The following is a 15,510-nucleotide window of genomic DNA, read 5'->3' as shown; positions in this document are numbered from 1 at the left end:
TGTTCTCTGTTATGCTGTTAACGAACTCAAATAACCCAATTCTCATTCAACTTACCTTTTTACTGTTCTCATTACACAGGTATCACGGCTGAATGAGAAAAGTATTTTGACCCCAAGGAAAAAAAAAAATGAGGAATGTATCACGATCAAGTAGTCATGAGGAATCAAACTCATTTATGCTATATATAACCAAATAACCACAACTTAAGCCACAAGTATTGCTTCAAATCCATTTGATAAATGCTACAACAGTAATTAGCTCTAATTAATGAGTGCACCTCCATCTCTATACAGAATATATAGGGACTAGAAGGCACTAAAACATGAAAAGCTTCTTTCACTCTCTACTGTCTAATTTCCTCTTAGAAATAGGCTTCAGAATCCAAAGAAATACCGAGACAAAAAATCAGGAGCTAAAACTCAAACACCCGCAACTCAATCATTCCTTCTTTTCTTTTTGGGGAATACCAAGCAACAACCTTGCCTGACTGTAAAAGCCTCAAGGAGTAGCTCAAGCTGTAAATGAAATCCTCAATATGTGGACCACGTTTCCCAGGCAAAGAGGCTAGTGAAACCCTTGAATCCACTCGAAAGACAATTGGCCCCACAACCTACAGGAGTATAGTATCATTAGAATTGGCTAATTGCTTCAATAACCAGCACAAAAATAAGAACCTCACATTTTTAAAGACAATCTATCAATCATATATTGTAGTATATAGGCAGTAAACTGGAGAACAGATGCCCACCAACAGAGAAAATGGCAATTAGATATTAATTACCATCACCAGGTTATAAGACTGAAACTAGACCCTTTGGCCTTCCACAAATAAAACACTTTATACTAGTGTGTTTAGTCCAGTTATCAATGTCCAAAACATATATTCTTTTCTTTTCTTTTTTTAATTTGACCTATGCACTGCAATAAACAATCGAGTATACAAGTTCTCTTCTATCTAGGTACAAGGCAATAAGCTATATGCAGACATACCTGCTGTTGAAAGATTAGATTGATCCTAGGGGAGGACATAGGATCTATAGCACTATTAGCAGAGGAACTCTTGAAGCCATTCACAACCCTTTTAGCAAGAGCTGAAGCTGAACCAATATCCAGGTGGGCATCTATCCTGGTAAGATCCCCATAAAGCTCTCGAAATTTCCCATGCTGGAAGCGATAGCAAATTGAACCAAAAAAATCAGCACTGACAGGACTTCTCTTCTTAGTACTTGAAGAAGTGTTCCCATCTCCTCTAAGTTCAACAGCCACTGGGCTGTGCCCATCCTGAAACCAGGCTGCAAAGCTCCCACCTAAAATGTAATGCCACCATGGTAAGGCAAAAAACAAGTGAGAAATGGCATTACAATCAAAACATGGTAAGCAAAAGAAAATTAGATACAATGATCCTGATTTAAACAAAAATTAACAATTAAAACAAAAAGTTTAATTGAGCCTTGTTCACTGAGAGTCTATACTTCTATTATTGCTGTTTGTCATGCATGCATGAACGCATTTTTCTGGTCGTCAACAATAAACTCATGTATTTTATTTACACAGATTTTATTTTAGAGAGAGTAACATATCTTGTAATCACCAGACTAAATTTCATTCTAGTTATGATGCTTCTTTTAATGAGCTGCGCGCACATGCTACAGTCCTCAAACGAATGTGTGTGTGTGTGTGTGACTAAATTTCATTCTAGTTATGATGCTTCTTTTAATGAGCTGCGCACACATGCTACAGTCCTCAAACGAATGTGTGTGTGTGTGTGTGGAAACATAACAAATTAATGATTATACATAAATTGAGCAACTTCTAAGACAGTAAATTTACCAAAAATTCCAGATACTGCAGCATGAGGTTCTTTGAGACGCACATCATATGATGGCCGCCAAAACCAACCCCTGTCTTTCTTTACCATGAGATCATTCTGTGTCTCCTTCTGCCTCCAAAGGTCTCTGCTCTTTTCATAAGAAAAGGCAGCCTTTGCACACAATCCAGGCATCAGAGAAGTAGGTGCCTCATCATTTACGGCATTAACTGCCTGGGGATGGCCACTATTTTTATGTATACCAACCCGGTACCGCAATCCAGATTCAGAAACAAGTGATGACAGATCTAAGGAAATTGACTCCGGTACATCCCAATATTGTCCTTTATGGTCAATGAACAGCTCAGGCCATGCAGCCTCTAGTGTGATGTCATGATAAGGTAGCTGTAAACATCTTAGAAGTTGAGAAAAATCGTTCAGTAGCACATACCCCAATATTAAAACAGCAAGATAAATGAAGAATATAAAGCTTCCAGACATGAAATTTGTCACAATTAGCCATATGTTCAGAGTAATCCACATGTTCAAGGTTATTGACTAGCATAGTCTACATAAAAGACAGATGTCTAAACATATAAAACTTGTAGTTAAGAATTTCTGAAGCAAGTTCGATATATAAGCCAAACACAACTTAAATTTCAATTTCTGAACACTTCAGAAAATCAGGAAAGTAATACTTTATAAACATACAGTCTGTAAACCTACACTAGAAATATGACCCACCACCCACCAAATTAATGGCCAAATCATCTCCAAGTGATTGATCATGGCTCCTGATGATTATTTACATTAAACTTTAATCCGCATAAGAAGGAAACTTGTTTCAGAATGTGAACAGAATGTGAAACAAGTTAGAAGTTGAATAGTTGAGCTACAACCTGGTATCAGCAAACCATAAAGATAACATTACATCTAAAACTACAATCAATACCAAATCATCATGCTACCTAAAATATCTCCACAGTAAATGAAACAGAAGACAGAGAAATTGAGATGCTCCCAAATTACTGTTTAAATAATCTAATAAAATCTAAAACTGTGAATTCAAATCCATGCCTCGTGAGAGAGCATCACTTTGCTGCGGCGTCCTTTTTTCTCACCATCCCTTTCTGTGCTCAACTTTACAGATGATGCGGGAGTCAAAAGAAACTCTGTGCATAATCCAACCGAATAAAGGGATTTGTCCAAGAAATGCCTTGCTGCATCTTTGAATGTAGGGACCTCCAACTCATCATTAGTGAAAAATTCAGCTTTAATAGAGGAAATCAGTTTCTTCGGGCGGATCTGCCCAATTACACCAAGCCACCTATATTTATGCATCATGGAATCAAAAAACTGAGAATGTACACATAGTTGATAGAGTGAAAGATGATCTGGTTTAAGCAATAATAACTCAGAACGCATTCTCCTTTAGCAGGAGGCATGCTCAAAGAATTGGGACATTGCCTCCATCTTTTGATATATTAGATCAATAGTTTTATTAGCCTGATAATATATATGACAAAAATATGATCAGGTATAATAGTGAGAAACATGTAGAAACGGTTCGATGAGTTACTCTAATATGCAGATGTCACTTTAATTATCAATGCAAACATCATATTTGTGCCACAATGAGAGAAAAAATAAGAGGATGGTTTAGCTAGGATGTCATTCAAATTTCAGAACATGAAAACCTTTTTTATTTATTTAAAAAGGTCCCTATGAAATATAATCTTTGTAAGATACCTAACTCTTTCCAATAAAACCCATTAAGAATGCAACTGTAACATTATAAGATTGAATCAAAACCCAGTTTCTGTTAAGAAAAGAGAAAATAAAATACATCATTGGATCACATACATGCTGTTCAATAAAGCAGTCTCTCCCTCTATATACAGCATGCAAATGAGTAAGTTTTTGTGAAATAGTAGGTTCTAACCCCACCATTGCTCAAAAGTCAAAACAAAACATGGCTCTCACGCAGATATTGAGAACCACCTTAAAACGATGACAACCCATAGAAGAAAGGGTTAGCTATAAGTAGCTAAAATATTATAGTACTTTTTGTAAATCTCCCATTACAACAATCAAATGCTACTCGATTGTGCATCCTTGAGGGTCGTCACATAAAAGATTGGCCTAAAGTGATGGCAAACCATCCTATAACTTGTTTTATATATAAAATAAATCAAAAGTTATTAAGACATCTATTACATGAACTAATGCAAATCCATTAAAACATCTTGTTCTTATTCACCAACTCTCAACAACAATATTGAATAAAATCATCAATAACCCAAGTATACTAGTTTAAAAGACAAGCCTCATTCTCCTAGATACCAAACACATAGCACAAACCAAGCCTGGAAACAGAGATAGAATTAGACCCTTCACAAGTTGGTCAGACAAAAACCATTGACAAAACACAAACTTGCAAAGCAAAAACCATCAAAACAAAGTCTTTTATCCTTCTCTCACAAACCAATTGACTTCCACAACTCAAATCTCAAGTACCGTTTTCTCCATACTTCCCCAATTTCAATAAACCAAAACAAACACAGAGACAACAAAACCCTGAAGAAAAAAACAAGCGAAAGGGTTTAAGGGATGGTTCACCAGTTAGAAGTGGCCGGTCTGAGCAAGAGGGACTGAAGTGAGAAAGAGCCCGAGTCCTTGTGGGAAGCAGGAGAATAAGAAGGAATAATACCGAGAGGGAACCCAGTTCCCAGGAGAGAGAGTTGCTGAATTCTGAGGGCTCGGCTGGCGCGGGCGCCGTCGAGAGGAAATGGGTCGCCGGGAATGGCCTTGGCGGAGCCTTCGAGGGTGTGAGGTGAAGAAACGTTGAGGTCCCAGAAGGCGGAGTCCATCGCCGTCCTCAGATTCGCCATTGTTAATGGGGGGAGTGAAGGAGTGAAGGAGTGAGGACAGTGAGTATTTTGTTTTGGGTAGGTTTGTGATGGTTTTATTTGTCTCTTCTTTTGGGTCCTTATCTGTCCTGAAAATTTGAATACGCGAGAGCCCTCTGGTTTGTTTGTTTGGTTTTTTGTTTTTTTTGTTTTTTTTAGAATAAAGGGCTCTTGTGCGGTTACTCTCAAGCCTTGATTAATGAAACTGGATATAAGAGAGGAACGTTGAGCCTAAACCCCCTTATTACAATAAGCATCTAAAAAACGTCCCAAAATAATATCAAGAGTCTCTTCAAAAGACATGTATTCTAACAAGCACCAATTAGCAAAGAGTGCACTACTGGCTACTCCATTTGCTTTGACATAGATGTGACATACTGGAAAGATAACTCAATTACAACGAAGCATAATTACTAAAATCTTAGTTTTCCCACTATTTTGGAGAAAAATGGTTCCTAGTAACTTATCTCTTTGTGCTCATCAAATATTACATATCCCTTATTCAGCAAAATATATATATATATATATATATATATATATATATATATATTACATATCCCTTTCGAAACTTACCGTTGCAAAGGAATGGGTAAAATTCAAATTTTTAATTATTGTCTAAGATTTAAAAAAAAAATATCTCTATCAAGAAACCCTAAAGCGGCGGCGGCGAACCTATCCAGCCGGGAGATCGATCTCGTCCGGCGTTGCTAGGACAGGCCTATGGCCACGCCGGCATTTTGCCGTTTGCTGCCGGACGGGTATTAGATGCTATTGCTTGGTGAGTTTTACGGGGAGTTGTTTGGGTTGGAGTGATGACCAAACTGAATTGGGGACAGGTTTCAATGGGTTGTCTTTGAGACGCAATGGTTGTGGTGTATGGAGGCGGTTCGTGGTGGCGCTGATTCTTCCCGGTGGCGTTTTCATGGTGATGCGGTTTAGTGCCGGCATGGTTTGTGGTGATGTGCAACGCTGGACCGTGGAAGCACGGAACTGAGGCGGTGTGGATAGTGGCAGGGCGGGCTGTGGCGGCACCGAGACAGTATCGTCTTGGACGACGCAGATCTTGAGCGGCAGGCTCAAGGCAGCACAGGTCATGTCGGAGTGGATTGATGGGACCTCGGCTTGAGTGGGCGATGACTGGGTGCAGAGATGGCCATTGGGTCTGGGCCTGATTTGTTTTGTTGAACTTGGACCTGGACTTCTTTCTCTTGGAGCTCATTGGGCTTCTAATTAGATAGGTTTTTTTCTCTAAATAATTCCCTATTTTGTTAGGGAACTATGCTTCAAGGTTTTTAGTGAGCGTCATTGAGTCTTGTTTACTCTGCCTATTTACTATGTAGTTTATTAGTTTATAGGCTCTTTGTACGAGCATGGAACCGTCAAATGATCGGACATAATCTATGTATCACTGTGCTACTACCACAAACTCTTTATCTACCCATAGATGGTAGAGAGAAGATATGTAATGGTCTTTTTTGGCCTGAATTTTAATATATATCGATATGATATTCTTTAAAAAAAAATTTTAAAAACTAATAATAATTACTATTATTATTATAAATAAAAAATAAAAAACAGATGAATGATCAAAGAGTTGTCAAAGAGATATTGATTATAATAAGATTTTTTTTTCAAGGAAATAGAAAATTTTATTAATTAATACTACTAACATCGTACATGAGGGCATTCAGTATTAGTTCTGGAGCAATTACAAACCAATCAAGATTACCATTTGAATCAAAACTATTGCTAACAAGTTTATCAGCTACTCTGTTAGCCTATCTAGGGGCAAATTGAACACGAAATCCCAAGTTTGCACCTAGTAAACCCTTAATTTCAGTAATTAACGCACTCAGAGGAGAAATGTCACTTTCCATGGTACTAAGAGCTTGGATTGCAAGCAAGCAGTTGCTTTCAACCAAAGCCTATGTAACATCCAATCCTTGCAGCAGTTCAATACTAACCTTTAAAGCCAACAACTTAATATGGAGAGGAGAGCTTACAAAGTTTATTCTGTGGGAGAATGCAGCAACAAAATGACTATGAGAGTTTCTTATTACACCACCAGTGCCTCCAAACTGGACGTTAGGGAGGAAAGAGCCGTCCACATTCAATTTCAAAACCTTGCCGTCAGAAGCAGTCCAACAGTTGCTCTTGTTCTATCTAGCAAGAGAAGAGACGGTGGAACTCTTATTTTCTTGCAAATACTCTTCATACTATGTCATAGAAGAAGCAATCGGACTTGGACTAGTTTGGGATTGATCATTCCATACTTTGTTATTTCGATTTCTTCAAATAGCCCCAACCAAAATAAGCAGCTTATCAAACAGATTTTGAGGTAAAAAAGTAACCCTCTCCAAAAGCCAATTCTTCCATTAAAGCACTACAAAAAAAAATTGCAATAGCCACGGCGCTCTGCCGTAGCTAAAAGCTGTTTTGCCGTGGCAAAAAAGCATTTGCGACGGCTCTGCGACGGCAAAGCTTCTGACGCCGTTGGTGGCGTCGCCAAAACCTTTAGCCACGGCAAAATGCCGTCGCAAACCACTTTTGCGACGGCAAAGTGATTTGCGACACTTACTCTGCTACGGTTTCATGCTACCCTTAATGCCGTTGCCATTACAAAATTTACTACGGCAAATTCCCGTCACAGCATAATTAATATTGTGATAAATATATTACTTGCCGCCAAAAAATTTTCCTGCCAAATTTGTTTCCCGCCTAAAATTTTTCCTGCCAAATTTGCTTCCCGCTAATTTTTCAATAGCAAATTTTGCTACGGTCTCGTTGCCGTAGCTTCGTGTTATATAAAAATATATTCTTGGCTACAGCAATTCACCGATGCTAGTAGCCAACCAACAATTTTTTTTTTTTAACAAAACCTGTATTTTTGCAACATCCAAAAATGAGATAAAAATATCAATACACAACACATATTGTTGATTAACTCATCTATTTCATAGCAATGTAATTAAGTTGCTGCATTCATCCAACTACGTAATTAGAAGAAATACAAAGTTATGCCCAAAACCAAGCACCTAATGAAGACAACCAAGAGTAACACTTAACAAAAATTCCAATATTGCACTATCAGAATATGAACATATTGAAACTCAGTCCATTGCTCTATCACAGCTTGAATCTGGATTCCCTTCTTCTCCTATAGATTCCCTCCGAATTTCATGGTCACTAGTTGCATCCGGAACCTAAGACATCAAAAAAAGAAAATTGATATATCATGTATGGCTTTGCATATCACCCTTTTTCAATGTCACACCATAACCCAATTTCAATAATGAACATCGCAGGTTGCAATGATTGACTTATGGCAAAAGGGAGATTTCAGATATTGCTTATATAAACTTGAATCTCCGAACAGGTAGACTAGCATTCGCGGCAGTATCCTGAGCATAGTTTTCTATTTAGTTGATATTACTGATTTCAGTACTTTATATAATCAGTAATTTATATATTCAAGACCTCAAACATATATAAATTCCTCATCCAACACATCCAGCACTAAATCAATTATCCATGGCATCTACCCCAAGTAAATAAGCACTAAGCAGAATCCGTAACAACTGATATTATAACTAATGACATACTTCAAAAGTATAAACAGAAAGGCTAGTAAAAACAGAAACAAAATGAAGAAATTATACCATGAAATTAGATTGCAAGCAAGGTAAATATGCAGTAACCCAACTTTAGATAACAGAATTCTCGTACAAGTCAAGCTTTAGATAACCATTGTCTTTTCCTTGTTTTCTTCCACACCAGAATTGTTTACCACTACCCTGTTCAGGAACCCCCCCCCAAAAAAAAAAAAGAGGAAAGAAGAAATGCTTAATCACCACACAGAAAACAGAAAAAGTACAATTATAATAGAATCAACCACTAAACCTGAACCAAAGTATTACAATTAGGTGGTGTTTGTTACGTGGGACTATTATCCCCCACCTTATTTCCTATAATAATCTAGGACTCTTCTAACCTGGGATATGTTATGTTAATATCTGACCCATGTTTGGTACTGCTTAGGACTAAAGAGTATAATAGTCAAAATAGTCTTATCCCATGTTTGTTTGTGTATTGGACTAAAAGTTGGTAATTTGTAGAGACATGAACGATTTTATGAGTTTGTGAGAAGAAAAGAAAATTGAAATGAGAAAGCTGAAGACAAATCCAGAAATTGTATCCCTTACGTGACCAGTTACAGTTACTTGGTCAGTGACATGGTCAGTTACTTGACCAGCTACAGTTATTTGGTCAGTTACTTGACCAGTGACATGGTCAGTTACTTGACCAGTTACAGATACTTGGTCAGTGACATGGTCAGCTACGTGACCAGTTACATGACTAGTTATAGTTACTTGATCAGTTACTTGACCAGTGACATGGTCAGTTACGTGACCAGTTACATGACTAGTTATAGTTACTTGATCAGTTACTTGACCAGTGACATGGTCAGTTACTTGACCAGTTACAGATACTTGGTCAGTGACATGGTCAGTTACTTGGTCAGTGACATGGTCAGTTACGTGACCAGTTACATGACCAGTTACAGTTACTTGGTCAGTGACATGGTCAGTTACATGACCAGTTACATGAATAGTTACAGTTACTTGACCCAGAATTGATCAACATCCAAAATCAATGAAAACAAACAACCAAATAAGAAGATAAAAACACAGACGTTGTTAAAAGAAAGAAAAACAAGAACATAATATCAGATACCTCACTTGTAAGTGCCAGATCTGACCCAGCCTCATGATAGTCAGATAGTCATATCCAAAACAACTTCAGAGAATCTATTGTTGCAGCAGATAGTCTGGACTGGGTTTTTCATGTGAATCTAAATTCTTCAGTTACATAATCTCTGAAATGCCGCTTAGTGTCTTCTTTGGCAACATGGTTCTTGACAGCTTTGAGAAGGTGGCGGTATGCCTTAGCAACTTGCAAAGCTTCAGCACTCATTAATTTCAGCACTCATTAATTGGCGGTATGACTCCCAATGCTGCTGAACAATTTACACAAACTCTTCCATTGACTGCTGTTACTTCTCCCTTGCATCAAATTGTTCACATAACCTTGTAAAAACAATTTCTCTGTATTAGAAGAATAACATGTTCAGAAACAATCACAAGTTCCCTATATTGAGCAGTCAACAATAGAAGAAAATGCAGAATAACATATCCAAGTACTTACATATATTACCAGCACAAGATATTTCACCAGAGGGAATTTATCAATGTTCTGCACATTAAATAAAAATCAGGTTAGGGACACATACACAGGCTTCAATATTATCTAGATAAAGTAATTTGATAATACTCATCAGCTAAAGGACATCACCATGTGGATATCAAACCAACAACTGCACTTCACAGAATACATAGAGGATAATCGAGCTGGTGACTGAGTCACTTTACCTGAAATATCAAATATTTATAACGTAAGCATTAAATCAGACAAGGATTTGACTCTAAAGCTAGATACTCAACCATTAGAATGATGGTTCCCAACAATTTAGAAGAAAAAATTGTGACCACTTGTACCTGTCGAATTGTAAAAAAGTTCCATAGTGATTTGAACATTTTTTCAGAGTCTATAGTGACAAAACCATTGTGTATCCAGTAGCTTATATAACTTTGTTTACAAGCAGCACAACTCTGAGCAATTTCATTCTCATGTGGGGGAAACAGAAGGTCCATCCCTCCACCATGTATGTCAAAAGAGTAACCCAGATAAGCAGTACTCATGGCACTGCACTCGATATGCCAACCAGGTCTTCCAGTGCCCATGGACTGTCCCAGAAGGGTTCACCTTCCTTTGCAGATCGACTGTAACATAACTTCTGCAGTTGAACTAATAAACAAAAATAAGAGAGCATAACCAATAGCTACCATCAGTTACTTGAGTTCAAGACATTACCTTCCATAAAGCAAAATCAGCAGGATTTTTCTTCCTTGTATCAACAATGACTCGCTCACCAGCTCGATTATCTTCTAATATCAGACTATGCAGCACAATTGCTCTTAGTCGAGGCAAACGGGCAGCAAAATCAACAGTACGGCCACTTCCGATAGATTGACCATAGAGGATTATGTCCTCCTACTTGGTCTCATATCTCTCTTTGAGACACTTATATGCAGCTTCACTATCTGCATAAGTAGTACGTTCACTTGGCTGTAGAAAGGCATACAAACTAGCGTCACAGAGATGCCTATGGAGCACTGTATATATGAACCAAATCCAAAACCGACTGGAAAGCAGAAATTAATTTTCTAACACATCATCAGATACCTGATTTTGTATGTTTATCTCAATCCATGATGCAAAACCAAGATACCCACTTTCAAAGCCATATAATCAAATGGCCCAGGAGAGAAAATTAGAGCAGGAAGAATTAATTGTCGAGATTTTGTTCATCTTCCTCCGTTGAAAACTGCGAATTGCAAATCAAACATATCAATTAAAGTTTGAAAGGGTTGAAATTTCATACCAACGAAGAGCGATTTAGGGCTAGATGTGAGAGAGGCTGAGAGAGAAGGCTTTGGGGGTTTTCTTTTGGTTCGGAAAGATATGGTTTCAGTCTTCAGAGCAGCCGCCCGCGCAGAGAGAAAGAGAGAGCAAGAGCTACTGAGCGATGAAGAAGCTGAAGCCGCCGGTTCCGATCTGGTTCTGAGCCGCTGAGACAAAGTGATATATAAGAGAGAGAGAGCGCGACAACAACTGAGCCGCTGAGCGAGAGAGAGAGAGGACTGAGCGGAGAGACTGAGCACGGAGGACCAGCGACGGGAAGTTCCTATCCGATCTGCTTCAGAGAGATCGACAACAGAGAGAAAGAGAAAGAGAAAGAGGGATGCGGTAGAGAAATAGGCTAGGGTTTTTTTTATGAGAAAATAGATTTAATAAGAGAATGGGCTCGTAGTTGTTCTCTAGTTGCGACGGCATTTTAGACGCAGTCGCCAATTATTAGAAGTCTGCGACTGCAAACGTTCGCCGAAGATAAATATTAAAGTTTGGCTACTCCATTGCTACGGCGTAGCAACTCAGTCGCAAGTTTTACGACGGCGTAATTTTGCCGAAGCAAAAAGTCAATTTTTTGCGACGGCAAAAGGGTGCCGACGCAAAACGGGGTAGCCGTTGCAATTATTTTTTGTAGTGAAGGTTTGAAGAGCTAGTAGGAGGGCTAGAGAAGGGTGGAGCACCCAAAATCTCCTTAGCAATGTTACAAGCACAAAAAATATGTTCCATTGTTTCAACTATAGCAGAACAAACAACGCAGTGTAACTCACCTAAATACCCTTTAGTAGTCAAAGCAGCTCTAGTGGGAATGAGATTATGTACTGCTCTCCACCTAAAAATAGCTACTTTGTTGGGCACTTTCGCTCTCCATAAAGCCTTCCAAATAGGAGCATAAGGGTCAATAGTAGAAGTTGAAGCTAAGACATTGCCAATGGACATATCCTGCGCTATTCTGTAGGCAGATTTAACTGAGAAACAACCTCTTTTTTCAAGCTTTTAAGCAACTCGGTCCTCTCCATATCGCCTGCTCAAATGAATGGATAGTATCTGAGCTACCACCTCAGATTGGAAAAAGGCGTGAACTACAGCAGTATCCCAAGATAGAGATCAAGTACAGATCAGGTTGAACACCAGTTCAAAGACAGTATCCACAAGTCTATTCAAAGAAAGAGCCAAGACACTAGGGATCCATTCATCTTCCCAATTCTTTATAGAAGTACCATTGCTAATTCTCTAAAATAAATTGGCTTGTAAAACCCATTGGTAAGAAATCTCCACCTCTGTTTTTCCGACATTGAAAGATTGTGAGCGTGTAAATGCTTAAAATCCATACTTCCAACCTCTTTAGGAAGACACATCCGCTCCCAAGATCACTAATGCATCTTTCTTTTTTCATTAGTACTACTCCAAAAAAATTGAGAGCACAACTGTTAGAGATCATCACAAAGGGATTTTGGCAACACATAAGAAATCATGACATAATTCGGTAAAGCTTGAGCTACAACTTTAAAAAGCAATTCTTTACCTCCTACACTAAGAATTTTTTTACTTCTAGCTGATAAGTTTCTTGATGAGTCTCTCTTTCAAATAAGCAAAGGTAGCGGTCTTGTTATGTCCAATATGAATAGGCAACCCAAATAAAGACCATGCTACCTTACACACTTAACTCCAAGGACTGCAACTAGATGATTTTTGATTTGTAAGCTGACATTACCGCTAAATACCACACTAGAGTTTTGAAGTTAATCAATTGACCTAAGGCTCTGGCATAAATGGATAGAATATTCAGGAAAGCTTGGCATTCTCTAACACTAGCTTCTCCAAAAAGAAAACTATCATCCGCAATTAATAGGTGATGAATAACAAGAGCTAAGGGTGACATAGATAAATCCTTTACAGTACCATTCTGAACAAAAGTAGAGGATAAATAGATAAGGAGATAAGGGGTCACCTTGTGTACATACATGACACTATTGGCCATAATTAGCACAAACTGGAGTCCACCTCCCATTGTCAGAATGGCTAGGCAAGTATGATCCCCGGGGTACACTGCAAGCCAACCTTCTGCCTGAGCCAAGCCTCAGGCCAAAATATGTTTTGACACGCCGCAATATGTAGCCAAGCGTCACTCAAAGTCGACCTCTCAGGGAGGTCCGAAAGCATCAGATTGAAGCATATCAATCCCACATCAAAAACAAGACTGAGGTCAGCTTCCTCCTCACATATAAAAGGTCAATTCTTATCTCTTTATTGATTATGCATTCAATACATACCTACTTCTAATCTATAAACATAAATACATTCATTGACTTTAGCATCAGAGGAGCGAAGACCACCAACCACTATCTCCCCTCTTGAAGCCAGTGTAATATTTCATTTGACAGGTAACGACATTTTGCTACTCTACCAAGATATCGGAGAATCCGGACCCTTGTTCGCGTTAACGGAAGCTGACACCAAGTGGCGGGATTCTGAGTATTATCACCTTGTCTAATTTCCCTTGTTGGAAGAATAAAACCTGTTAGTGCGCCATTAATCATAATAGATTAACTAACAGATTTCATGGTAGCTAAGACAATGTCCACCCATCTTCTGCAAAATCCTAACTTGTACAGAACTACCTCAATATATTGTCATTCAAGTTGATCATAGGCTTTACTGATGTCCAACTTCAAAGAGAAAAAACCATCAGCCTGTCTTCGATGCTTCTTTATAAAATGAGCTACCTCAGTTGCAACTATAATAAGATTTGAAACTCAAGATATTCAAAATACTAACAAGTATGACACCCAACATATCTAGACTTAATTAACGAGTCCACACTTCATAATTCCCGACCAATGGCCTTTCATTAAGGGATGAATTAATAGACCTACAACCGCCTAGATGGTTGGGCCACATAAACCAGGCTCGATATCTGACGTCCACTGCCTACGAGTAACATCCCCCGCATCAAACAATTGTCGACAATTATAAAGACTTTAGCTAGGGAGTGGGGACTTCTGGAAGGTCTACCCTGGGCCCACTCAAAAGGGTAAAAAGCAGGTGCCCGAACAAGAAATCTGTGGTAGCCACCTCATGCGTACTATTTATACTTGATGCTATAGCACAGAGTAACGCTCTAGTGTTATCAACACCCAACTAAGAAAACCCTCCTTGATTGATGACTTTAGGACTTGTACATACAACCTACCACCAAGCATAAAATAGAACACATCTAGTGACTGTTCCGGTTAGGCTCAATTCCATCGGAGTAACACACAGTTACTCAAGGAATAGGACTTCGAAAGACAGATAAGAAGAATTACCCCAACGTCTCTACACAAGGCGTCATCTCTCCTCATTTATGGTAAGCATTCATTACTCACCTAACGTTACTCTATCAACATTAAGACATTGACTAACTTAAACATCGGAGGAGTGAAGACCAATCATCTCGGTCTACCTCTTCATGTCAGTGTATTGTATTTGACAAGTTACCACTATATACATCATCATATTGATCAAACACCTAGCCTCAACCAACCGTAGAGTATCTTTTCTCGATCCCCAAATCTAAGCAAAAACATCATAAAAGAGAACTTAAATAGTATTGGAAAGGCATCTCATTTGTCAAATTGACCAAAAGACACCATCCAACACTAGTGCTAATACTGGAAATGTTTCTTACTAGCCAAAAAGGCCTACAATTAAGTACAACCTAGCAAAAAAAAAAAAAGAAGGGGGTGAAATTCACACTCCATGTTTCCTTTCAGTTACTGAGAAAAAAATGTAGTGTGGATTATAAAATGGAGAGTGTGGATTTCATTCTCCAAAGGGAACTATAATAAATTTTACGTTTTTATCACCTATTTATATATTGAAAATAGAGAATATAGATAATGACAAGTAACCGACATAGTTTCGACAAGTAATCAATTATTTCCTTTTATGTTGCAAACTAGGGAGAATATCATAAATGGTCACTCAACTTTTACCTATTTGACACTTTGGTCACTCACCTTTTAAATATATCACTTTGGTCACTCAACTTTAACTCAGTTATTCACTTTATTCACTTTTTTTTTTCATTAAAAAAATTAGGGAAAATAATCATTTACCCAATTTTAGCTTCAAAATTGCCCACTTACCCAAAAACTCTAAGAGATTATTTCCCTAATACCCAATTAAGTTTTTTTTATTCTTTTTTATTTATTTTTGGGACAATTTTGCCCTCTCCTTCTTTGTCACTTAGTGAGAGAAGTTATTGGAGACCTTGCCGGACT

The 15,510-nt window shown here is 38.2% G+C and overlaps 1 protein-coding gene across 1 annotated transcript; it reads right to left on the bottom strand.

Moving 5' to 3' along the window:
- Nucleotides 1–151: 151 nt before the first annotated feature.
- Nucleotides 152–4,774, bottom strand: LOC112201538 (protein TRIGALACTOSYLDIACYLGLYCEROL 4, chloroplastic). The gene is made up of 5 exons (XM_024342470.2): nucleotides 4,428–4,774; nucleotides 2,886–3,135; nucleotides 1,832–2,213; nucleotides 992–1,308; nucleotides 152–611 (listed from the first exon to the last, which is right to left on the bottom strand). The coding sequence occupies exons 1-5, from the start codon at nucleotides 4,697–4,699 to the stop codon at nucleotides 414–416; spliced, it is 1,419 nt and encodes a 472-aa protein (XP_024198238.1). The 5' UTR covers nucleotides 4,700–4,774; the 3' UTR covers nucleotides 152–413.
- Between the last annotated feature and the right edge of the window lie 10,736 nt (nucleotides 4,775–15,510).

This window comes from Rosa chinensis, chromosome 1, assembly GCF_002994745.2.
Source record: "Rosa chinensis cultivar Old Blush chromosome 1, RchiOBHm-V2, whole genome shotgun sequence".
Taxonomy (NCBI): domain Eukaryota; kingdom Viridiplantae; phylum Streptophyta; class Magnoliopsida; order Rosales; family Rosaceae; genus Rosa; species Rosa chinensis.
Note: the sequence above shows the minus strand (reverse complement) of the source record. Positions and strands in the feature narration are given on the sequence as shown.